At 46.4% G+C, this 23,964-nt stretch overlaps 1 protein-coding gene across 1 annotated transcript; it reads left to right on the top strand.

Moving 5' to 3' along the window:
- The first annotated feature begins 557 nt into the window (after window positions 1-557).
- Window positions 558-22,872, top strand: VASH1 (vasohibin 1). Its single transcript, XM_030213927.1, has 7 exons — window positions 558-904; window positions 4,579-4,667; window positions 4,914-4,970; window positions 5,218-5,292; window positions 12,428-12,809; window positions 15,914-16,023; window positions 17,095-22,872. Exons 1-7 carry the CDS (start codon window positions 722-724, stop codon window positions 17,165-17,167), a joined length of 969 nt encoding a protein of 322 aa, XP_030069787.1. The 5' UTR covers window positions 558-721; the 3' UTR covers window positions 17,168-22,872.
- Window positions 22,873-23,964: the final 1,092 nt, after the last annotated feature.

Raw genomic sequence — 23,964 nt, 5'->3', positions numbered from 1 at the left:
AGCTGTTTTAGTGATATTCAGTTTTGATTTCATGATATTTATATCTACATATGGGACACTTTCAAATATATTTAAAAGCTGTCAAATAAGTGAAAAAACAAAAAATCTTTTGTCCTCCACCTTTTAAGGAACAACTTTAGACTTTTTTCCAGATAAATCAAGCATAGGCAGTGCCTTATTTCTAATAATCTTTGACAAGCTCCGCCTACTGCTTGGAAGCGCCACCTACTGGCTTCAGCCCGTATAAATAGGCTCATAAACCTCCTCGGATTCATCTGACAGCCTTCACCTGCCTTTTCCGGCTTCTGGACGCGCAAGGCCTCCTGGCCGTTGTAGTTTCACCGCAAAGACAAAGGGCGCAAGCGAGCAAAACCCACAGCGCAGGCGCAGAACTGCCGGGGCACGGCCGCTTCCGATCTTTGCACGGTGACGTCAGCGTCAGAGTGCGCGTGCGCACTGACCGATGTAAGCCGAGGGAGCGGATCGAAGCAACACGTGTGGCTGCGGCGAGCGATACAGCCCCGCCCCTGCTCGTAGCCCCGCCCCTGTGCCTGCGCTTAGCCCCGCCCTCTGTGCCTGCCTGTGTGTGCTGTAGTGTGCCTGTGACGGAGAGTCGCGGCTCTTTCTTTGCCATGGTGGCTGCCGCTGGCTCCCGGTTGGCATCAGCTGTGCCCCACCCTCCCCGGGCAGGGAGTCGCACTGGCCGGCAGTAGCAGTGGGGATGACCGGGGGGGAGGAGGCCGAGGAAGACCTCCGAGATGGTGGGGTCCCCTTCTTCGTGAATCGCCGGGGGCTCCCCATTGAGGAGCACACCTGGGAGAGGATGTGGAGGCATGTGGCAAAGATCCACCCCCAGGGCGACAGGATGGTGCAGCAGATCCGGGGAGCCAGCGACCTGCCTAAGGTGAGCAGCACCTGTAGCCCATCAGGTCCTGGAGGCTGGGGGTCCTGGGCCAGAACAACAAGTGAAATCAAGAGGACTTTGCAGTACTGCCAGAAATATGCTCGGGGAAGGCTTTGAATGGTTGAAGGCTGCAAAGTAGAGGAAGACTCTCATGAGGGAAGACATGGGTGGAGTGGAACAAGCAAATATGAATTCAGAGGTTCCCGAGTGGGACATTTAAAAGAGATGGAAATGTTGCTGGAAGAGGTGGTAACCGCACTTAGCATAGCTGGGTTTAAAAAAGTATTGGACAGATTATTGGGAAAAAAAGCCACTGCTTATCTCTGAGGGTCTGGTATAGAATCTGTCTGCTTTTGGGGGGTCTGCTTGTTGGAAACAGGATACTGGCAGGGCTGGATGAACATGTTAACATACTGGGACAGACAGAAGGTCCATCATGCCCAGTATCCTGTTTCTAACAGTGGCCAGTCCAGGTCACAAGTATCTGGCAAGATCCCAGAACAGCAAAACAGATTTTATGTTGCTTATCATACAAGTGGTGGATTTTCCAAAGTCCATCTTAATAATGGCTTATGGACTTCTCCTTTAGGAAATAATCCAAACCTTTTTTAAACACTGCTAAGCTAACTGCTTTTATCATGTTCTCTGGCAACAAATTCCAGAGTTCAATTACATGTTGAGTGAAAAAATATTTTCTCCAATTTGTTTTAAATGTACTACTTAGTAAATGATAAAGGGGATGGAAAGACTGCCCTATGAGGAAAGGCTAAAGCGGTTAGGGCTCTTCAGCTGGGAGAAAAGATGGTAGAGGTCTATAAAATACTGAGTGGAGTGAAAAGGGTAGATGTGAATGGCTTGTTTACTCTTTCCAAAAATGGAACAAGTAGGGGGCAGACAATGAAGCTTATTAAGTAGTAAATTTAAAACAAATCAGAAACGTGATACTTGATGGACCTTCGATCTGTCCCAGTATGGCAGCAATTATGTTAACTTTAAAATTCTCCTGTTAGCACATAGGGATCCTTTGTTGTTACTTTATCAACATTATAGAGATCCTCTCAAGGAAATAATTTGGTTGCTCCTTACAAGAGGTTTTGGTTGCATTTAGTTATATGGCACCAATGCTTTGGGATTCGCTTTCCTTGGAAATAAGGTTTAAATCTTGTTTAAAGATGTGGCTTTTTCAGACAAGCATTTTAACTTCAATTCTGAGAGAGTAGGTTGGTGTTTGTGTTTTTTAAGGATGTACAGCAGGGCTCTTCTTGTCATAGTAACATAGTCGATGACGGCAGAAAAAGACCTGCACGGTCCATCCAGTCTGCCCAACAAGTTAAACTCATATGTGCTACTTTATCTTCTATTTTCAGGGCACAGACCGTAGAAGTCTGCCCAGCACTAGCCCCGCCTCCCAACCACTAGCCCCTCCTCCCACCACTGGCTCTGCCACCCAATCTCCACTAAGCTTCTGAGGATCCATTCCTTCCGAACAGGATTCCTTTATGTTTATCCCACGTATTTTTAAATTCCATTACCGTTTTCATCTCCACCACCTCCTGTGGCAGGGCATTCCAAGTATCCACCACCCTCTCCGTGAAAATATACTTCCTGACATTTTTCTCCACCTAGAGAAAAAATATCTGCCTTTATAATGCTTAGCAGCCCTCATGAACACTATTGGCTTATTGCAGCATTCTATACAAGCGTTGTGTCAGAGGAGACAACGAAGCACGCTTACCTTCACAACGGTCTTTCTAAAGACCTCCCTTTGTTGAGGATTTGCCTTCATCAAATAGTTCTCAAAAGCATTCGGCATTAAGACTCCTGATGCAGGCCTAACGACCGAAACACGACGTTGTGTCGAGTCTTTATACCTCAATAAACATCTTTATTATTATATATCCTTTCAGTCTTTGGAATCCTTGGTCGTCCTCCCACTTTTATTTTATTTTTCTCCACCTATACTTCTTCCCTTAGTGCTCTGATCTCATCCCATGGTTTTCAGTATCACCTTTATGCTGATGACTCCCAGACCTACCTCTCCACACCCGAAATTTCAGCCGAAATCCAGGCTAAAGTATCAGCCTGCCTGTCTAACATTGCTGCCTGGATGTCTCAGCGCCATCTGTAATTAAACATGACCAAGAATGAGCTTCTCATCTTTCCCCCTAAACCAACTTCTCCACTTTCCCTATCCTGTATCTCTGTGGATAACACTCTCATCCTCCCTGTCTCATCAGCTCGTAACCTTGGGGTCATCTTAGACTCCTCCCTCTCCTTCTCTGCACATATTCAGCGGACTGCTATAATATCAGCAAAATTCGCCCTTTCCTTTCTGAGCACACTACCAGAACCCTCATCCACACTCTTATCACCTCTCGCTTAGACTATTGCAACTTGCTTCTCACAGATCTCCCACTTAGCCATCTCTCTCCTCTTCAATCTGTTCAAAATTCTGCTGCACGACTAATATTCCGCCAGTGTCGTTATGCTCATATTAGCCCTCTCCTCAAGTCACTTCACTGGCTTCCTATCCGTTTCCGCATACAGTTCAAACTCCTCTTATTGACCTATAAGTGCATTCACTCTGCAGTTCCTCAGTACCTCTCCATTCTCATCTCTCCCTACACTCCTCCCCGGGAACTCCGTTCACTGGGTAAATCTCTCTTATCTGCACCCTTCTCCTCCACCACTAACTCCAGACTCCGTTCCTTTTATCTTGCTGCACCATATGCCTGGAATAGACTTTCTTAGCCGGTACGTCAAGCTCCATCTCTGGCCGTCTTCAAATCAAAGCTAAAAGCCCACCTTTTTGATGCTGCTTTTAACTCCTAATCCTTATTCACTTGATCAGAACCCTTATTTTATCATCCCCACCTTATTATCCCTTTGTCCTGTTTGTCTGTCCTAAGTAGATGGTAAGCTCTGTTGAGCAGGGACTGTCTCTTTACGTCTAGTAGCGCTATAGAAATGATAAGTAGTAGTAACGTGTTGCAGTCAGATTTATTTTTCAATATAATGGTGGAATTGTTCTGCTATTCATCCCCTCCTGTTGGTTTCAATATTTATTATGTCTTGTCCTGTAAAGTTTGTGAAAGTGTCTCATTATTATATATTGTAAACCACTCTGATATGATTGTGAAGGGCAGTATAAGAAATACCATGAATAAATAAATAATGTGGACATGATACTGGTGAGCTCAGCACAATATAAATGAGAAGCCTTTTAATAAGCAGAGGGGGAGGGGGAGGTGCAGTACAGTTTAGCTTTATAGACAGTGATGATTGCGAAGCTCCTCCTTATGATCTAATTGTCCGGCTGACTCACTGTCCTGCTTGTAACGTGCCTGGCGTAGGGATGAGGTTCATGTTTGCTTTTAGCAGCTACAAAATGAACACTTTGGAGACTTAATCTCATTGTTCTTGTATCATTGCTTACAGTGACTCTTTCTTTCCTATGGCCAGTACCCCCCCCCCCCCCCCCCCCCACACACACACTCAGTAACCGGCATTCCAGTATCGGTGTCTCCCACCGTTCCCTGTAACTGCCCGGTGTTCACCTGCTGACCGTCCTTTGCCGGGGAATGTTCTTCTGAGCAGTAGTGATTGTTTTTCTGTCTTGTCCAAATTTTGGGAAGGGGTCAGGGAGTAATGTGCTGCTTTTATGTTTCTTTCAGATTTCTATACCAAATGTGCCTACGTTTTCACCCACATGCCCTGTTCCTGAGCGTCTGGAAGCCATACAGAGGTACATCAGGGAGCTGCAGTATCCTCAGCCCTGTCTGTTCCAGGGAGGAAATGGGGGGGGGGGGGGGGGAGGCTGCTTCCTCTCTGCTAGGGTCACTGGCGCTCTGTTAGAGAGGTCACTGATTTCCCCTATTCCTCAGGGCTCTTGCACTCCCGGGGACGGCAGCCGACTCCTACTGGGGTCTTCTGCTCTCCAGAAGAGGCAACTGATGCCCCTGGGGTTGTCTTTGCTCAATGATTTTACCCCCTTAACATCCATCCACAGATACAATCATACTGGGACGCAATTCTTTGAAATCAAAAAAAGCCGACCTCTGACTGGGTAAGTACTGGGTAATCACTGTACCCCATGTCCCACTTCCTCCTGTATCTTTGTACAGACTGGCACGTTCTCCCTCCCTCCCCTCCCCCCCCCCCCCCCCCCCCCCCCACTGTCTGTGATTCTCCTTCTACTCGTGGCGGGAGGAGAGGTATAAGTTTCTACCTGCTCCCCCTCCCACGACACTGTTAAGCGGATTTCCAGCCCTTTACCCATCCGGAAACCGAGACTTCTCTCTTTTCCCTCACAGGCTGATGGACGTGGCGAAGGAGATGATCAAGGAGGCGTTACCCATTAAATGTTTGGAGGCTGTGATTCTGGGAATGTATCCTTCTGTGATCTCGTCCTGGGACTGTGCAACAGGTGTTTAATGAAACTTGTGGACGGCTGGATTGCAGGAAGAGAAGCAGAGCCAGTGGGGTTAGGGCTGCTTTGAATACAATAAAACCTGGTGAAAGCACAGGACTGGGAGAATGTCCTGCGTGGGGGGGTGGGGAGGGGGGGAGGCAGGTACTGGGTAATGCTGGCACTGTGGTAGGAATGGGGTTTTAAGCTGGCAATAGAAATGTGCATTGGCTGAAATTTGTGTCTGAAGGTGGAGCTGAGGCTGGAGCAGTGTAGAATTCATTGTGTCTTGGCGGTGGGGGGACCCTTGGAATTTTTCCGCTGTTATTAGGGCTCTAGGTAAGGTTAAACATAACCAGACTGAGCAACAAGGCCCCCCCAACCCCATCTCGGATTGCCCCATCCAAGTTCTCCCAGACCCTCCCCACCTTGGGGCTGATCTGAGCAGCAGAAAAAGACATTCATGGCAGATCTTGGCATGGGGCTTGCGAGCCTTTTGCCGCTAACGCTTCCCCCCCCCCCCTCAGCTGGCTCGGTTCCCATGGTAACAGGAATCCTGTGCGGGCGGAAGGGGCGGGGCACTGATGGCTCACAGGCCCAGCGCCAAGTTCTGCCATGGAAATTGTGCTGGTGCTCGAGATCAGCTGCTGCCTGTCAGAATGTGTCTGAGCTGAAGAAGGCGACATTTCAGGTGTCCTTTTATTAAAAGACAAGCAAAAAAGCCTGTTTCGTGAAAAATGAAACGGGCCCTAGGAAGGCTAAGCGATTTCTCTTCTTTCCCCTGCCCTCCCCTCCATGTCCAGCATTTCTCCCATCCCATCCATGTCGAGTGACTCGTCCCAGCCCCCACCTGTCAGCCCTCGTGTCCCACAACATCATTCTTTTCCTTCCTGCCGCCCTGTCTTTAAAACTTTCATTTTACTTCGGATCGCAGCCGTGGCAGTGAAAGCGGCAGGCTCGGCTCCAGCCTTCCCTTTCCTTCCCTCTCAGTGTCCCGCCCTCGCGGAAAGACAAAATGACGTCGGAAGAGGGCGGGACACTGAGAGGGAAGGGAAGGCTGGAGGCGAACTGACGTAAGCTTGGAATAAACTCCCTGAGCTCATACGCCAGGCCCCCTCCCTGCCCATCTTCAAATCCTTGCTCAAAGCCCACCTCTTCAATGTCGCCTTCGGCACCTAACCACCTCTTCTCAGGAAATCTAGACTGCCCCAACTTGACATTTCGTCCTTTAGATTGTAAGCTCCTTTGAGCAGGGACTGTCCTTCTTTGTTAAACTGTACAGCGCTGCGTAACCCTAGTAGCGCTCTAGAAATGTCAAGTAAGCTGATTTGCATACGGTAACGAACCCAGCCAACCAGGGACGCAGATGGACAAATTATTGTATAGGATGCTGGCACAGGGACAGATGTTGCAGGAGAAGATGCAGAGATTATGAAGCTGATGTGTCTGTGTTAGAATTCTGGCCCAAATTATTGTTAGAGGGTTACCAGTGGTAAGATAGTGACGGTATAGTTGCCCGAGAGAGACAAGAAATCCATCAGTGTTATACAAAGTATCCATTCCATTGTGAAAACATTCTACATAGTTCAACATAGTAACTTCTGCTGCCTTTAACGACTGATGTGTCTGGAATGGAGTGGAGGAGTGGCCTAGTGGTTAGGGTGGTGGACTTTGGTCCTGGGGAACTGAGGAACTGAGTTCGATTCCTGGCACAGGCAGCTCCTTGTGACTCTGGGCAAGTCACTTAACCCTCCATTGCCTGCCGCATTGAGCCTGCCATGAGTGGGAAAAGCGCAGGGTACAAATGTAACAAAAATAAAAAAAAATAACTGTCAAAAGAAAGAAAAGAACTTAATAGTTTGTGAAAAACTATTTTAAGGAAAATCCTTAGGTTCTGATGGTCAAGAAATTATAAAGAAGTGAAAATAGTGAATAACTTAAAACTATGAAATTCAATCCATCTGACCAGTTTAATTTTCCATTTTTTACAAGAATTTGAAAATGATAAGCTTCTCAACATTATTTTTCTCCAATGTCTTGCCGTTCTCTCTCCAGGGTATTGTACAGTTTCTAGTGGACTGTTCTAGATGGTCACTGTGACTGGAGACTGTAAGTCAAAGGGGAAACCTCGAAACAATTGTTTCATAAATGGCAAGGCTGTTCCTCATAAATAAATAATTGGAAAACACTCAGATTCACAGTTACATTAATGTTCAGCTTATTTTATTTTTCCACACTCCAAACTGCCCTGTGAACGGTGTCTGATTCCACAGAAACGACTCTTCCCAAACCAGAGACTAGACAGCACCACTTTTCCCCAGATGGTTAAGGAACAGTCTCCATACTGATCTTTAATCTAGGAAGTGAGAAGATGATGTGGAGATACCTCCCTGGATAACTGCAGCCAAATCCATGTTCCTTATCCTGCTAGGCCAGTCCAGACAGAGACAGCGATGTCATCAGCAGTATATAGCAATTTAATTGGTCAAAATATGCTAGCGGGGATACTGAATATTCAAAAAAGAAAGCCCAGCTGTATCTAATTATTCACTTTTTCTTTTTCATTTTTCCAATTCAGTTCCAAACAGCATAGCAAAGTTCTTGAGAAGCTTAAATTTTTATCATCACAAAGTCCAATATCTATCCTTAACTTTTATAAACATGTTTCAACGCTGTAGAAATGCTTTAAAACGCTCCAAAGTAGTGATCCGTCATCAGTTTATTTTCGTACTTTGCAACGCACGGATGCCTCCACCAACGTGTGGCATGTTTCGCAAATTGCTGTCTCAGGGTGTGGTTTGCCAAAACTAAAAAACAGAATCGCCAAACAGAAAAATATCTAAGCTTAAAATTGACTTAAAATAAAATTCACATACCTTATGCTTAGGAAATTGTACCTACTGCGTCAGTGCCTGCCTTGTACTCCTACCAACACACCCAACGCCAGTGCCGTAGCGAGGGCTAATGACACCCGGGGCGGGTCGCCGCTGTGCACCCCCCCTCCAGAGCGACCCCCCCCCCCCCGACCGCATTCTTACCTGCAGGAGGGCCGATCCGCCCCGAGTACACGTCACTCGGAGCTGCGTCAGCCCCGCTGGTTCCCTGCTCTCTCTGCCCCGGAACAGGAAGTAAGCTGTTCCGGGGCAGAGGGAGCAGGGAACCAGCAGGGCCAGCACCCCCCGAGCGCGTGCACCCGGGGCGGACCGCCCCTCCCCCCCTTCCTACGCCACTGCCCAACGCTAAACACATTTTAAACAAGTCACATGAACCTTTTATACCAATGAAGTTGCTGAAAAACAATGACATCATCACATCAATTCACACAGCTGCGGTCCAGTCTGTTTCCAAGTTTAAACCTGGGGATCCAGTCCCTAATGAGAAGATCCACCATTGCTCTTTGTAGTTAAGCAAACAATCAATGTCACCCCCCCCCCTTACCCATTTGTATCTGACCAGTAACACACCACCTAATATCAGTCCAATCATGTTTCTGTTGCCAGTGGTTAACTATGGGTAACTATGGGAGATTTTACACGTTCATGCTGTATTACAGGAACGCCCCTTGATAGCTTTTCAGATGGGTAAAACCACTGGAGAAATGCTTACATATAAATGGGTAGACTGAACTTAGTTGGCCATGGCCAATGTAGTAATTGCCAGTGGTGTGCATTAGCTTTAGAGGGAGTTAATTGGCAAGTGGCAAGTACTACTACTACTACTTAACATTTCTAGAGCGCTACTAGGGTTACGCAGCGCTGTACAAGTTAACAAAGAAGGACGGTCCCTGCTCAAAGGAGCTTACAATCTAAAGGACGAAATGTCAAGTTGGGGCAGTCTAGATTTCCTCAGTAGAGGTGTAGTGGTTAGGTGCCGAAGGCGACATTGAAGAGGTGGGCTTTGAGCAAGGATTTGAAGATGGGCAGGGAAGGGGCCTGGCGTATGGGCTCAGGGAGTCCATTCCACGCATGGGGTGAGGCGTAACACTGTTGATAGAACCAGTACGAATTGCAATAGCAATAATGTTGTTTATTTGATACACTGCCCTTGTCGATTAAACTATTTAGGGAAATCCAGCAGCTCGAGAAAACAGAGACTGAATGAGCATAAGTCTTGTATCAACACTGCTACTTTAACAGCTCCCATTGGGGGTGGGGACAGATGGAGCAATGCTGAATATGGGGGGGGGGGGGGGTGAGATGGGGCAATGCAGGATGGAAGGGGATACAAGGCAATACTAGCTGGTTGGGAGTGGAGGAGAGAGAGGGATGGGGCAATGAGGAATGATAGTTTTGTTTTTGTGGTGGTGGGGAGAGGAGGAGAGACGGAGTGATGCTAGATGGTTGGGGGTCGGACCGAGAGATAGGGCAATGCTGGATGGTAATGGTGTGTGAGAGGGAAGAGATGGTTGATACTGGATGGTGGGGTGGGGGGGGGGGGAAAGAGAGACAGAGGGGTGATGCTGGATGGTGAAGGAGAAGAAAGAGAGATGGGAGATGGTGGGTGATGAAGAGAGAGGAGCAATGCTGATTGTTAATGCTTATTCCACACTTGATATACTGCCTATCTATAGGTACAGTCATAGCAGTTTATATATACAATTTTTTGCAGGTTCTTTTCTATCTGGGGTAATGGAGGGTTACGTGACTTGCCTGGGGTCACAAGGAGCTGTAGTGGGAATCAAACCCAGTTCCGCAGGATCTCAACCCACTTTGCCAATTGTTAGGCAGCAGTGGGACACAAACCTAGTTCTGGTTTGGAAACGAGAGAGAAAGGGGTGATGCTGGACAGCAGGAGAAGAGAGGTAGAAATGTTGGAAATGGGGGCTGGAAGAAAGGGGGAAAAAAGAAGGGAAATGGTAGACAAGAACAGAGGGTTGGAGAAGGGAAGAGAGGGGAAATGCACATAGATGGCAGGGAATGGGAGAGGGGAGAGAAGGGAGGAGATGCCTCTCGTGGATGGAGGGAAAGGGAAGAGCTGGAAACTAGATAAATTTGAGAAGGAGGCAGAAAATGGAAGAAAGTTGAACGTGAAAGGTGGATCTGAGGCAGGGAGTGAAGAAGAAAGGAGGGAGGAGAGAAAAGAAATGGTGAATGGCCAGGAGGCCCTGGAAACAGATTTCAGAGCACAGAGAGAGGGAACAAGATGATTAGAAAAATAAAATCACCAGACAACAAAGGTAAGACAAATGAGTTTATTTTTACTTTAGTAATTGAAACATGTCAGTTCTGAGAATTTACCTGTACTTATGCGATTAGTCGTGTGATTAAAATGTTTAATTGATGTGCATAAGTACATAAGCACTGCCACGCTGGGAAAAGACCAAAGGTCCATCAAGCCCAGCACTCCGTCTCCGACAGCGGCCAATCCAGGCCCCAAGAACCTGGCAAAAACCCCAAATTTAAATAACGATCATTGGACTTTTCCTTCAGGAATCTATCCAGACCCCCTTTAAACTCAGCAAGGCCAGCTGCCATCACTACCTTCTCCGGCAATGAGTTCCAGAGTCTAACCACGCGCTGAGTAAAGAAAAACTTTCTCCAATTTGTTTTAAACCTACCACATTCTAATTTCATCTTGTGTCCCCTGGTTCTATTATTGTTAGAAAGCGTAAACAAACGCTTCACATCTGTCCGCTCTACCCCACTCAGTCCTAAATGAATATAATTATCCTACAAAGAGCCAGAGCTTCCTCCCAATGTATTAAGAATCGGACTGGGGGCCGGAGGGGATAATGCAGGGTGACCCTATAATGAGGCCAACTGAGGCGAAGGCCTCGGGCGCCACTGTACCAGGATCGGCATCACAAAAAGCGATGAAACGAAAACAAGATTCCCGATTTCCCAACACTGAAGATCCCCACAAGTAAGCGACAGCAGAGCAGGAGCCAGATGTACCACAGGCTGTAAATACATCACTTCTTTGGTGTTCCTACACTCCAGTTAGTGTGATTGATGGTGCTGCCACCGCAATCCGAGCCTGCTGTAGAAACTTAGAACATAAGAGTAGCCATACTGGGTCAGACCAATGGTCCATCTAGCCCAGTATCCTGTTTCCCAAACAGTGGCCAAGCCAGGTCACAAGTACCTGGCAGAAACCCAAATCGTGGCAACATTCCACGTAGATCCCCAAAGAATAGCAAGATTCTGGAATCCTAAAGAGTGACAAGATTCCATGCAAAATCTCAGAGTAGTAACATTTCATACTACAAATCCCAGGGCAAGCAGTTGCTTCCCATGTCTGTCTCAATAGCAGACTATGGGCTTTTCCTCCAGGAATTTGTCCAAACCTTTTTTTAAACCCAGATATGCTAACCGCTGTTGCCACATCCTCCGGCAAAGAGTTCCAGAGCTTAACTATTCATTGAGTAAAAAACATGCATCTCCGTAGCTGCCTCCGAGCGCTCCCCTCACCCCATGCGGTCTGGAATCTCTTGCCTCATTCTCCTTTCCCCACCCCCTGTCCAGCATCTTCTTCTACTCTCCCATGCCAGCAGGTGTTCTGGAATCTACCTGCCTCTCGCTCAAATCCTTGAACCCCCCCCCCCCCTTCGGTCTACCTTTGCTTGTCTTCCAGAGACCACTAGGTGGCAGCAGTGATTCACATTCACTGTCAGCAGCCGTGCAGTCTTCTCTCTACTGCTTCCCACTGTCTATCAGAATTTCCTGTTTCTTCAGGGGCAGGAAGCGGTACAGAGAAGACTCCGCGGCTGGTGGTAGACAGCGAATATGAATCGCGGTTGCGGCCTGACGGTCTCTACTAGGAGGGAGATGGAATGTCAGGAAAGACCCAGCAGAGGAAAATCTCACCTGCCTGGGAATAACTTTGTGCTAGCTTTCCCAGCTACCCCTCCCCCCCACTTAAGAGCCTACATACTGTGATAACTCACTGCGTACACACTGCCGCGTGAAGAGCAGATCTGTCTGTGACTCCCTGCTGGCTTAGCACTTAAAGGGCAAAGCCCGACTCATGGTTCTTGTGTCTCTTTCACATCATGACTGCTTTGGGTCACTTTAAGTGCCTTTGATGCCAGTCTCAGAGGGTTGTTGCGGGATGGACTTTAAGGAGTTGGGTCACTCTGGTCTCCTGTGTATTTTTCCTGAACAGCGAGTATTCAGTTACCTCACCAATGGTATCTCCGGGGTGGAGCGTTTCCCCATCAGCTTCAAGACTCACTTCTCAGGGAACTTCTTTCGCCACATCGTGCTGGGGGTGCACTGTGGGGGCCGTTTTGGGGCTTTGGGCATCAGCCGGCGTGAAGACCTTATGTATAAACCAGCAGCTTTCCGCACGCTGAGCGAGCTGATTTTGGAGTTTGAGGCTGCATACCAGCGCTGCTGGCACGCCTTGAAGAAAGTGAAACTTGGCCAGTATGTGTCGCATGACCCCCACAGTGTGGAGCAAATTGAGTGGAAGCACTCTGTGCTAGACGTGGACAGCCTGGGGCGAGAGGACTTCAGGAAGGAGCTGGAAAGACATGCCCGGGATATGAGACTGAAGGTGAGAAACAGAGATACTTGCAAGGGTGGTGGTGCAGGGCAGGGAAGCCCTGGATCTCCGACTGCCAAGAGAGTTAAGTGCTGGGAGACTTGATTAATCAGTAGTGTCTCAGATAGTCCCTTCCACACCGCTGCGCTACTCAGGAATCCTCAATTGTGGTCTGCATCGAACTGAATAATATATCGAGAACAGAAGCTATCCAATCCACAAATATGTTCTCAATAATATGAACTCGTATCGATTCAATGAACCATCAGAAAGTAAATTGTATAGTGAATCTACAACATAACGGTGTTATCACTTGACACCAATATTCCTCATCGGTTGAATATTGAATATTTTATATACTGAATTTAAAAAAAATGTCTTCATGAAATCTTATGTTTAAAATCATCAAATTAGTTTTTTACTATGTTTCCTGTAGATGTATCTGAACTTATGCTGTAGATTTATTACCATTCACAGCGAGTCAGTCCGACGTACTGCCATGTTTCACTTGCTACCCGCATCAGGGAAATTGACTTAATTCACATTACTTCTTCAGCACACCCGAGTCAATTTACCTGATGCAGCTAGTAAGCGAAACATGACGCTTAGTCCAACGACTCGCTGTGAATGATAATAAATCTACAACATAAGTCTACAGGAAAAATATATTGACAAAGATAAGTAAAAAAAATATTTGAAAAACTAATTTGATGATTTTAAACATGTATTTATTTATTTGTTGCATTTGTATCCCACATTTTCCCACCTCTTTGCAGGCTCAAACATAAGATTTCATGAAGACATTTTAAAAAAATCACTATATAAAATATTCAATATTGGACCGATGAGGAATGTTTGTGTCAAGTGATAACACCGTTATGTTGTAGATTCACTATACAATTTATTTTCTGATGGTCCATTGAATTGAGTGAGTTCATATTATTGAGAATTAACTCAGGAATCCTGACAGGACAGAATGAAAGGACCAACCTACGTATGAAAGTCCTTCAGCCGGACTGGCTGTGTTGGGCTCTTTTCAAGAATTCAGGGGCTTATTTCCAAAACCCACTAAGTCCGTTTTAGTTGCATCAGAGAAAAATCAAATTTTCATGTAAACATAAATATCTTTCATTTCCCACAAGAAATGGAGTAAATATACATTCAGAAAGTTAAAATATGGTAATTATAAGTGGTGTTTAAAATCTTGCATGAGTTAGTTATGTTTTATATATGTAAAAAAAAATGTTGTACTTTAGGGAAACCCATGTATTTCATTCTATGCCAGTCTTATGACATAAATCTTGAAACTGAATCATATATACAGTGTTAGGTGCAACATATTACAAATACTGAACTAAAACTGCAAAACATTTTTCTGTTGCCTGTTTATCCAAATGTGTTGCTCCATTTGACAAAACTGGCATCCCACATTATTGGCTGCTGCAGGCCTTGCTACCTGGTATGTTACGTTCATAGAATGTACAAGACTTAACTGGTTTTGGACTTAGCTGATTTGGGAAACAAATCTTACTTGGCTTTAGGCAAAGACCATGTCTGCCAGTCTGCCTGTCTATGCCATCTGCTCTCCCTTTCACTCTCTTACTGCTACTACTATTTAGCATTTCTATAGCGCTACAAGGCGTACGCAGCGCTGCACAAACATAGAAGAAAGACAGTCCCTGCTCAAAGAGCTTACAATCTAATAGACAAGAAATAAAGTAAGCAAATCAAATCAATTAATGTGTACAGGAAGGAGGCGAGTGGTTACAAGTGGTTACGAGTCAAAAGCTTGTCCCAAGCTCTCTTAAATTCAGATACTATTTTCATCTCCATCACATCCACCAACAGGCTGTTCTCATGAATTCACCATCCTTTCCGTGAAGAAGTGTTTCCTCAGGTTACTTCTGAGTCTGTCTCCTTTCACCTTCATCCTGTGCCCCTTTGTTCCAGCGCTTCCTTTTAATTGAAAGAGACTCGCCTCCTGTGAAATTTATGCAGCATAGGTATTTAAATGTCTCTATCACATCTCCACCTCTCCCACCTTTCTTCCAAAGTATAAATATTGAGATCTTTAAGTCTGTCCCCTTACGCTTTATGACAAAGACCTCTTGACCAATAGTAGCCGCCCTCTGGACCGACTCCATCCTATTTATATCTTTTTTTGAAAGTCTGGTTTCCAGAACTGTACACAGTATTCTAAATGAGGTCTCACCAGAGTCTTAAACAGAGACATCATCACCTCCTTTTTCTTACTGGCCATCCATCTCCCTGTGCACCCAAGCATCCTTCTAGCTTTCGCCATTGACTTTTCTACCTGTTTGGCCACATTAATATCAGTCCACTCTCCTCTTGTCCACAAAAATTCTTCACCCTCTAAACTGTACCATTCCCTTGGGTTTTTGCAGCCCAAATGCATGACCCTGTGTTTTTTAGCATTAAATTAAGCTGCCAAATTCCAGACCATTCCTCTAGCTTTGCGAAGTCCTTCCTCATGTTTATCCACACCATCAGGGGTGTCTACCCCACTGCAGATTTTGGTATCCTCTGCAAAGAGTTAAACCTTACCAGACAGTCCTTCAGCAGTATCGCTTACAAAAATGTAAAGAACCAAATTTTGCGGGAAACTACTGGTAACATCCTTGTCCTCAGAATGAGCTCCATTTACCAGTAGCCTCTGTCGCCTTCCACTCAACCAGTTCCTAACCCAGTCAGTTGCTGTGGGCCCATACCAAGGGCAGTCAGTTTATTGGAACCATGTCAACGGCTTTGCTAAAATCTAAACTCACCGTATCTAGTGCTCTCCCTCGATCCAACTCTCTGGTAGATAACAATATCCTTTGTCTATATGAAACTATAGATCAGTTTTTGCCAAGAGTGGACAGCGAGTTTTGGAAATAAGCCCTTCAGTTGCTGACCTTAGATTCTCCTTTAGCTGGTCCCATTGTGAGCTGGGGAATGGCAGCTTTTATCCTTTCGTTAGGAATTCCATGTTCTAAGGTGATTACAGCGCCACCCTACAGGTGGGCTACATGATCACAAGAGGTGCTGCTGGAAATTTAGGGCCTTCACTCTTGCCAAGCACAATCTCTAATAACACACACTCTCTCTTCCTTCAGATTAGCAAAGGGCCACCCTCCCCCAGCAAGGATCGCAAGAAGGAGATGCCGTCCTCCCCACAACGCAGCCAGTCCAGCCCTCAGCGCAGGAACAGCCGCAGCGAGAGGCGGTAAGAGTTGGATGCTTTTCTTTCACTGCTTCGTCTTATTATGTGTGACTTGAGGGGTTAAAGATAACGTTGGTTTTAGGTCAAGCAATTTTATTTCTGTTTTAATGTTGATTATTTGTACTATCCAGGATTTTCCTTGTAATCTGCTATGAACTATGTAGTTGGCTTTAGCCGTCTATAAATAAACTAATTCCATCTCCCCTATCACATCTCAAGATAGTTCCTAATCCCTGAACAATCCACACCCCCATCCTTTCTTCCTCATTGTCTCAGGATAGTTCCTGATCTCTGAAGAATACCCTCTCCCCCCCCCCCCACCATATCCTTCCCCTCATCACTGTCTCAGTATAGTTGTTTTCTGTAATAAATTAAACCCCCCCCCCCCCCCCCCACTCCCCTTAGGATAGTTAATGCTCTGAAGAATCCTTCCCCAGTCATTGTCTCAGGATAGTTCCTGCTCTGTAGTTAATTCTCCACCCCCACCCCTCATATCATAGCTATCACAGATCAGTTCACAGTATTTTTTTTCTTAGATTTGTCATAGTGGCTGCACTTTTCTCTTGAAATCTCTCTTGCTGACAGGCTCCAGTGCTCAGCTCTTACTGCTGCACATGTAACAGCACAGCAATGCCCTGATTTAAGGGTCAAAAACTTAACATGAAAAAGATAAAGAACGTTACTGTCAGTTCAGGGGTTTATTTTATGTTTCACTCCACCTATTCCTTTTGGATAGCTCTTAATTGCTCCCCTTTCCCAATTCCAAGCTCAAGGCAAATTACAATCCATGTCCTAAAATTTTGCTGCCCCCTTCATGGCTTAGCCAAGACAGTGGAGAGTTGAAGCGACTTGTCTGGAGTCAGAAGGAGCATTAGCGGGACAAAGCAGGATGTAAACCTTGGCTTCCCGGTTCTCAGCCTGTTGCTCTAAGAACTAAACTGTTCCTGTACTTCAGCAAAAGCATGAACCTAAATCGCTTTCACCTACTTCCTGTGTGACCTTTGCCCTCCTCAGTGTTGCTGTCCCACTGGGACTAGGCTTTCATTCCTAATGATTCTTTCTTTCTTTTTGCAGCCCATCAGGTGATAAGAAGTCCACCGAAGTCAAAAGTGTGTCAGACCTGAATGCTTACCAGATCCGGGTGTGAGACGTAGCCTGGCCTCAACATCTCCAGAGGCTTCAGAAGAAGGACAGGCACTGGGATACTCCAGATCATGTGGGGAGAGGGAGGACGGTGGCAAAGCTTGGAAGAATTTCCTCCTCGTATTTAAAAAGGATGAAGCTTCTGCCGTTTCTAGAGCAATTCATGGAACTAGAGGGGGGGGGGGGGGGGGGGGAAGTGGGAAAAGTCAGGGTCCGGTTGTGCATAGAGCTCTTAGCATATCTGGGCCTGATATAAAGGAAGGTCTGGGAGAGGTTTAGAAATGGATTAAGTAGGGATGAGGAACAGTACAGAGAGGATGTTGGAAGCCTGCTGTACTGTAGGACACAGAGGGGAACCTAGAACCAGAGTCTCTGGCCGAGTTCCAGAAGTAATTTTTCACCCTGCTGTTTGCTGTCTTTTCTTTCTAGTTCCATGAGTGTGGCTGGCTCAGGCAGGCATGTAACCATGAGCCCAAAATGGGGGTTTAGCCGCACCCCTGAGCTAATGGGGTTTCCTCCTCCTGAAAGCCAGGCTGTTGGCACTTTTCCTGGGCTTCTGTGCTGGCCAAACATCCCCTCCCCCTCACATGCGTGATTTTTTTTTGTGTGTGTGTGTGTGAAACTGAGCATTCGCAGGGGGGTGGGCCGTCTTCTTGCATCCTCAGTTGCACAGAAACCAGGCATGTGTTGGAGGTGGGGGAAGAGACTGCCAGTGTGACGGCAGCCCAGGAAAACTGCTGCTAACTGCCTGGCTTTGTGAGAAGGAGGGCTTCCAATGGCAGGGCTTGGGGACCCTACCAGCCAAAGCAGCAGAACGCACCTCAGTTGGGGGGGGAGCCCAGGCCTTCAAACCCCTCTGGTGGCTACGCCACTGGGCTCAGATAAAGCTTTGCCCCTCTACTCCCAGAGCTCTGCACCAGGGATCACCATTTTTAGACGTGTTTCTGTCAATACTACCTGCTGTAGAGGATCCATTTGTCTGTCTATTGTATGTAGCTGTTGATTTCTGCATGCGTAGAGTGCATTACAGTAATAGTTAGTTTTGTCGGACAAAATAAAGAGCCGACGAGGCTCTTTCTGCAGCAGTGACACAGATTAAAGAGCTCCTGGGAGTGCCTGGGTCCCATCAGCCATGGCTGCAGAGAAGAGGGGGGGTGGGGGGGTTGGCAGGGAGGATAACAGGGTGAGAGAGAAGGGTGAAAAGGAGAAGCTGTTTTCAGTTTGGTCCCTCTGCACTGGGAGGAGCATCCCATGTACCCCAACCATTTAACTCCACATGCCTGTGCAGTGAGATCTGTGGTACCTCACTCTGCAGGACACCCCCCCCCCCATTCCTTGCACCCCCAAAATCACACCCCCATCCCTTGCACACATCAAAGTAACTTCTCATGCAACTCGTTTGCTCAATAGTCTGTATCTTAATTTCACCAATATCTATATCTATCTATAGACCCTTCAGCCTTCCAGCTCCAACTGTCACCCTACCCAAGCGAACCCCATAACCCCCAGTCTTTCACTCAGCCCTGCTACTCATTCATAACCTCTGTTACTGGAAATGATCTTCCACAGCATTCTTAACATCCCCGTCCACTTACTCATTTACAGAATACACCCAAGAACTTCTTGTGCAATTCTTAGGAGTTCTCAACTCAATACAAGGGACATACCCCGCTTATCAGGTTTTCTGGGTATCTATAGAGAAATAGGCATATGAGAGATTTTCATGCTCTGCCTCTCGTGTGTGCAAATGTACCTTACAAATACTCATTCTGGATATCCCAGTTGCCTGAGGACTGGATTGAAGATCACTGTACACGTCAGCTTGTTTTCTTTTATAGAGCTTTATTTACGAGGCTGCTCTTCCCTAGGGCTCTTTTCTGTTCTAGCTGGCCTGGTCTTCCAGATCTTTGTGTTCACTGGAAAACCTGGATTCTTTGGATGCAGGTACTTCATTTGGCCAACAGTGAGGGATCAGTAGGGTAGTGATAGGAGAAAGATTGGGCAGCTGAATCATGGTTTGAGAGAGGGAGATTAGGAAGCCGGAGCTTGTTTAGGGGTAAAGGGAGAGGAAGAAGTGGTAGGATACAGTTGTGGGGTGGGGGGGATAACTTGGGAGAGACTGACCTGATTGAGATGCGGATGTCAGCTCTTGGGCCTTGGTGGTAGTTGGCATGTTGTTTGGTATTGAATGATGGAAGTAGGGGTTAGCTAACTGTGAATTGATGAAATGTTGTATGATGGAATAGGGCAGTGCAGAAGGAAGAAAGTAGGCTCTTCTCAAACACTGGAGGAGACGTGATAATGAAACAAAAAACTGAACGACTCAACACAGCTGCCGTGTTTCGGTGCCTTCCTCAGGACTCTTATGATGTGTGGCCGATTATGAATAAGATATCTTTATTGCATCAATAAACACAAAGTATATCAAACTAATCTGAGGTAGGAAAATCTCACCGGATTGTCCAAATAACTTCAGCGAAGTGTCAAACAGGAATAGGGCAGTAGCAGCCTGGGTCTGGTGAGATATTAGATTATAGGATGGCATGGTAGCTGATATGTTGTGAATAGTATGTTTTAGTGTTGTGATCTGCTTAGATGTCGGATAATGGGATAGATTAGCAGATGAAGCACTTGGGTTAGGTAAAAGGTAGGGATCCCTGGCTTGAGGTATGTAGTTTGGTCTAGAGATTATAGAATAAATGTAGTATTCAGTGTGATCTAGTTAGATGGGTTATGGATTGAGTAAAACAACAAGTGACAGTAGATAGAGGACTAGTTGGCCATTCCAGTCTGCCCAGTTGATTCCTCCTTTGGTTTTCTTCCGCTCTGGATCAGTGAGGGTACAAATTGCTATACACAGACTGATAACCAGCTGACCTCCATCCTCAGCTTCACAAATGTCCAGAATGTGCCAGTGATCCCTCTCCCTTCCTCTGTCTTAGGTCATTTCAGATCTTGCCAGTTTCATATTTGCTTCTTGCAGAGTCGTTACTTCAGCTGCTACCACTCTGCCCTCATCCAAGTTAAAATCAGATCAGTCTCAGAAGACTGACACAGCCAGACCCTAGCTAGTTCAGTCTGCTGCTGCTGCTGTATGTATGTATGTATGTATGTATGTATGTATGTGTGTGTGTGTGTGTGGGGGGGGGGGGTGTTACCCCAACGAAGGTGGCAGTTGATGGGGGTCTGGCTCCATATGGTGTATTGTGATTGCTGCAGCAGTTGTAGATTGGATTCTGGTGTCTACTGTGTGTGATGCATTATGAGGTCTGATTTTAGTTGTCCTATGGGCTTTGGGTAGCTGTAGACATCTAGTATCAGGTTATCTGGTGATGTTAGCTAAAGGTGTTTGTGCTCGGGCAGATGGGGTGATGACTTCTTGTGCCATGTTTGTCAGGACTGTTGCCTCACAGTCCTGTACGTTGGAGTCCCATCCACACTTTCCACAGTCCTTCCTAACCAACTCTGCTCTTTCTTGCCCTCCCTCCCTTGCTTGACACTCTTTAGCACTTGGGCTGCCAGAGGAGATGATGCTTCCCCCTCCACCCTAGCTGAAGTCCTTGCACGAAAATAAATCAATAAGAGGATTTGACCAGCAGAAGACATTTGGCTTTATTACCAAGTGAAGCTGGGGATGGAATGGGTGAAAGGATGACTGTAGCGCTGTGGGTGAAGCATTTCTCCCAGTGAGAACTGGGCCAGTTTTCAGAGACTACAATCACAGCAGGCCTGTGGTCCATGGACTTTTCAAAGGAAACTCTGCAAGGTACCCCTCCTCCCTCCCCCCAACTTTGAACTTTACCTCGCTTTGGAAGACTCCTAATTCCCCCTGTACTCTGCTGTCAACCAGGCCTTGTTCCTGCCTCCCTTCCCTCTCCTCACACATCAGACCTGTTCCCAGCTACCTTGCCTGTACCTCCTCTGTCAGATACATTTTAAACAGGGTTAGACTGACAATGTTTTTCTATATTTATTTTGAAACCGCTAAAATGCAGTATCTTTAGCTGTGTATAACTGTGCATCTATTAGTATTGAGTAAGAATGATACCTGCTGTGTAACTCCCATTCTGCTAAACATGTGAATTGGTCTGTTAGCTGTGTCCTGATGTGAGCAGCAGCCCCAGGAGCGGTATGCTAAGAGGGAGCATGCCCTGGCTGATTGGAGCTGTCTGTGGCCTTGTGACATGCCCGGTACAAATACTGTATATAGATGTTGGCGCAGCTGAAGATGTGTCAGTCATGGCTGGCAGTAGCCAAGACAGAACTGTCCATGGCAGACGAAAGGTGCAGGACCCATCTGCTCATGTTATCTTCTTCTGCTAGGCCCTGTTTGACCTTTACTGTTGTCCTCCCATCTCTGGATGTGAGGCTTACATGGCACAAGCAGGGTGCTGGGCAGAAGGCAGATCCATCACTACTGTCTGTACCATCACGCTTCTGCCCTAGCACAGGGCATTTCACTTCTGTATGTTTGTTTCAGCAATTTCAAACCTGAAAACTTGAACTCAGTGGACAGACTTTAAATAGATGCATTTCAGGAGTGGTCTTCTCTTTATTCATGAACATTTGTGATCTGTGTTAACTGCCTAAGTATGATCTATCCCCCAAACTCATGTTCAGAGTCATTACCAAGCATCTAATATCACAAGTGGACCTGCAACATGTGCCCTGTTCATGTCCCCTCCAGCCCTGGGCCTACTGGATAGGCTGTCACATTTTTTTTAGGAGGGGAGGTCCCCTGCCTTCATTTTCCATGTTCCTGTGTCACTGTCAGAGATGTCTGACAGTGACGTCGTTGACGGTTCCAGTTAAAGCAAAACTTAAATGATCCTTGATGGGAGCTTCAGAGGTTGGAACGTAAGACCAAGGCCAGGCAGACAGGTACAGTCTGAGTCCCACAAATGCCAAAGTCAGATCAAGGCTGCCGTGGGCTTTGACAACACCACTGGGACCAGTGATGGCCCAGCATTGGCAGGGAGAGACAGAGATGTAGTATACCAGTGTTTAATCATGAAGAACCTGGAACTTGTACAGAGATTCAACTCTGGCCACCTTGGGCAGACTGGATGGACCATGCAGGTCTTTCTTCTGACGTTTACTATGTCACAGGGCTCTTTGTCACCACTGGACATGTGATATTAGCAGGGCCACAGTCTATTTATTTATTTATTGTATGTATTGGATTAGGTGAGTTACTTTCAGGTCCACAAGCTTCTCTGGCGGTGGAGGACTTATAAGCTAAAGGCCTGAGATTTAAAAACCAAACAACTGGACTCCTAAATTAGCATGTTGAAAATCCATCTTAATTTCAGAGCTGAACAGTTCTGCTTAAAAATTTCAGAGTACAGTTCATTTGCTAGATTTATGAGTCTAGTGCTGAAAATCCCACCTTTTTTCCCCTTGCCCCCAATTCTTTTATGCTCCTAAATTTAGGAGTTCAGTGAAAGTTTCAGTATAAAGTTACGTGCTTAGCCCTAGTACATTTTAAAAGAAGCAAATTTAGGAGCAGATGTTTTTTGAATAGTGGACCCTAAGTTCGTAGTCCAGGCAACAGAGGGTTAAGGGGTCCTTTTACGAAGGTATCCTAACAGATGAAGTGTGCAAAATAAGAGGCATCTGATCACTTAGGGAGTGCTAAATCTGTTAGCACACCTTAGTACATAAGTGTTGCCATTCTGGGATAGACCGAAGGTCCATCAAGTCCAGCATCCTGTTTCCAACAGTGGCTAATCCAGGTCACAAATACCTGGCAAGATCCCCCCCCCCCCCCCCCCCCCCCCCAACCAAAACAAAGGGCCCCCTCAGTGACTTGGAGGCTCATTTTTGCAGCACATAGTCATACACATATTCAGAGTAACATGTGCTTTGAAAATACAGTGGGGGAAATAAGTATTTGATCCCTTGCTGATTTTGTAAATTTGCCCACTGACAAAGACATGAGCAGCCCATAATTGAAGGGTAGGTTATTGGTAACAGTGAGAGATAGCACATCACAAATTAAATCCGGAAAATCACATTGTGGAAAGTATATGAATTTATTTGCATTCTGCAGAGGGAAATAAGTATTTAATCCCTCTGGCAAACAAGACCTAATACTTGGTGGCAAAACCCTTGTTGGCAAGCACAGCGGTCAGACGTCTTCTGTAGTTGATGATGAGGTTTGCACACATGTCAGGAGGAATTTTGGTCCACTCCTCTTTGCAGATCATCTCTAAATCATTAAGAGTTCTGGGCTGTCGCTTGGCAACTCGCAGCTTCAGCTCCCTCCATAAGTTTTCAATGGGATTAAGGTCTGGTGACTGGCTAGGCCACTCCATGACCCTAATGTGCTTCTTCCTGAGCCACTCCTTTGTTGCCTTGGCTGTATGTTTTGGGTCATTGTCGTGCTGGAAGACCCAGCCACGACCCATTTTTAAGGCCCTGGCGGAGGGAAGGAGGTTGTCACTCAGAATTGTACGGTACATGGCCCCATCCATTCTCCCATTGATGCGGTGAAGTAGTCCTGTGCCCTTAGCAGAGAAACACCCCCAAAACATAACATTTCCACCTCCATGCTTGACAGTGGGGACGGTGTTCTTTGGGTCATAGGCAGCATTTCTCTTCCTCCAAACACGGCGAGTTGAGTTCATGCCAAAGAGCTCAATTTTTGTCTCATCTGACCACAGCACCTTCTCCCAATCACTCTCGGCATCATCCAGGTGTTCACTGGCAAACTTCAGACGGGCCGTCACATGTGCCTTCCGGAGCAGGGGGACCTTGCGGCACTGCAGGATTGTAATCCGTTATGTCGTAATGTGTTAC

This window comes from Microcaecilia unicolor, chromosome 9, assembly GCF_901765095.1.
Source record: "Microcaecilia unicolor chromosome 9, aMicUni1.1, whole genome shotgun sequence".
NCBI classification, from domain to species: Eukaryota; Metazoa; Chordata; class Amphibia; order Gymnophiona; family Siphonopidae; genus Microcaecilia; species Microcaecilia unicolor.
The sequence above is the reverse complement of the archived record's forward strand: the minus strand, read 5'-3'. Positions and strand labels throughout refer to the sequence as shown.